The 1,618-nt window shown below is 34.2% G+C and overlaps 1 protein-coding gene across 1 annotated transcript; it reads left to right on the plus strand.

The window, feature by feature from the left end:
• Positions 1-399: 399 nt before the first annotated feature.
• LOC132033673 (RING-H2 finger protein ATL78-like) lies at positions 400-1,380 on the plus strand. Its single transcript, XM_059423715.1, has one exon. It carries the CDS (start codon positions 470-472, stop codon positions 1,175-1,177), a length of 708 nt encoding a protein of 235 aa, XP_059279698.1. The 5' UTR covers positions 400-469; the 3' UTR covers positions 1,178-1,380.
• The last annotated feature ends 238 nt before the right edge of the window (positions 1,381-1,618 follow it).

The raw sequence follows: 1,618 nt of genomic DNA on the forward strand, positions 1-1,618 counted from the left end.
TTTTCATCCAAAATCATTAAAGAATTTTTTTTCAGTTCTTTGCATGTTTTTTCTAATTTTGTGAAAGTTAAAACTTTTATGTACATAAAAATAGTATTATTTTTGTTTCAATTTATGTGAATTTATTTGACTGGATATGGAATTAAGAATAAATGAAAATTTTTGAAACTTATATTTAAAATATGTCATCACATTTTTGTGGTTATGAAACTTGTGAAATTTGTGATCTTACCCAATATAATCCCCCAATGAGATTTGAAAAAGATAGAATATATACAAATCTTACCCCGTATTTAGGAGTGATCTTAAAAAAAATACATCTTTCCATTATTAAGACTCCAGAAAGGTTTATCACACTTTACACCTGTCCACCCTATACATTTGTCCTATATAAACAATTGGCCTTCAAGTCATTCAACACCAACAAAAACAAAGAAAACACAAATACAAACTCTTAACCAAAAGCTCTATGGCAACTATAACTTCCACACAATTCATTCAAGAAAACCTCCACTACTCAAGAAGACTACTCCTGATACCAGCTGCTACAGTACAACAATACCACCCGGACACCACCATGGCGCCGCCACCGGCAGCCGGAATCAGCCACGGCCTAATTAATTTACCACTTGGTCACAGCGTCAACACATTTGAGGCAAATGTTATTACGGTTTTGGCAGTACTTGTATGTGCCGTGGTTGGTTCGCTTGTGTTGAATTTCATCATAAAATGTATATTCAGTTGCTCTACCTTAGTGTTGGTGGAATCATCCTCAAACCATACAAATAACAACCCCTCTTCAGCAAAATTAGCCAATAAAGGGATCAAGAAAAAAGCCCTCAAGACATTCCCAGTTATAACATACACTACTGAGTTGAAACATCCAGGGCTTGACTCTGAGTGTGTCATTTGCTTATCAGAATTCGGAGTTGGAGAGAAAGTTAAGGTTCTACCAAAGTGCAATCATGGCTTCCATGTCAAGTGTATCGACAAATGGCTCAATTCACACTCTTCTTGCCCTACTTGTAGGCACTGCCTTATCGAAACTTGTCAAAAAATTGTTAACGGTGACACATCCGTTACTACAGCTGCAATTTCACCAACAGCAGTACAAGAAACCGTGATAAGTATTGAACCTCTCCAACGTGAAGATGTTATATCTAATGGTCAGCAATAACTAGGAAAAAAAATAGTAGTATCTCGGCTATAGTTGATAGGTATATGTCACACACACTCAATTAGAAGCTTAGATGTTTAGTTTATAGTTTAATATTTTCTTGTTGGAAAAGTTTTTGCAAGCTGTCATGAGGCCAAGGCACCAGTTTAGTTTTCCAATGATTCATTACTCTTGCAAGTGTATATAAAAATTAATTTTACTTCCGTTTCTTTATAATTAATCTTATATTTTCTCCTGTCATAAGAAAATGAGCGATATTGTATTCGAAAAGAAGAAGAAAAAATTGAGTAACTTCGTACTCAGTTATAGTTTTGGTTTACTATTACTTGTGGTTAGGAGAAAGTCTCATTTTTGCTGTTGGTCCAATAAAGTTTTAATTAAGGGTATTTTTAATCATCGTCAAAGCTTGGGGTAAATTTGACTATTTTTTTCAAAGAATAT

Source organism: Lycium ferocissimum, chromosome 2 (genome assembly GCF_029784015.1).
Source record: "Lycium ferocissimum isolate CSIRO_LF1 chromosome 2, AGI_CSIRO_Lferr_CH_V1, whole genome shotgun sequence".
Lineage (NCBI taxonomy): Eukaryota > Viridiplantae > Streptophyta > Magnoliopsida > Solanales > Solanaceae > Lycium > Lycium ferocissimum.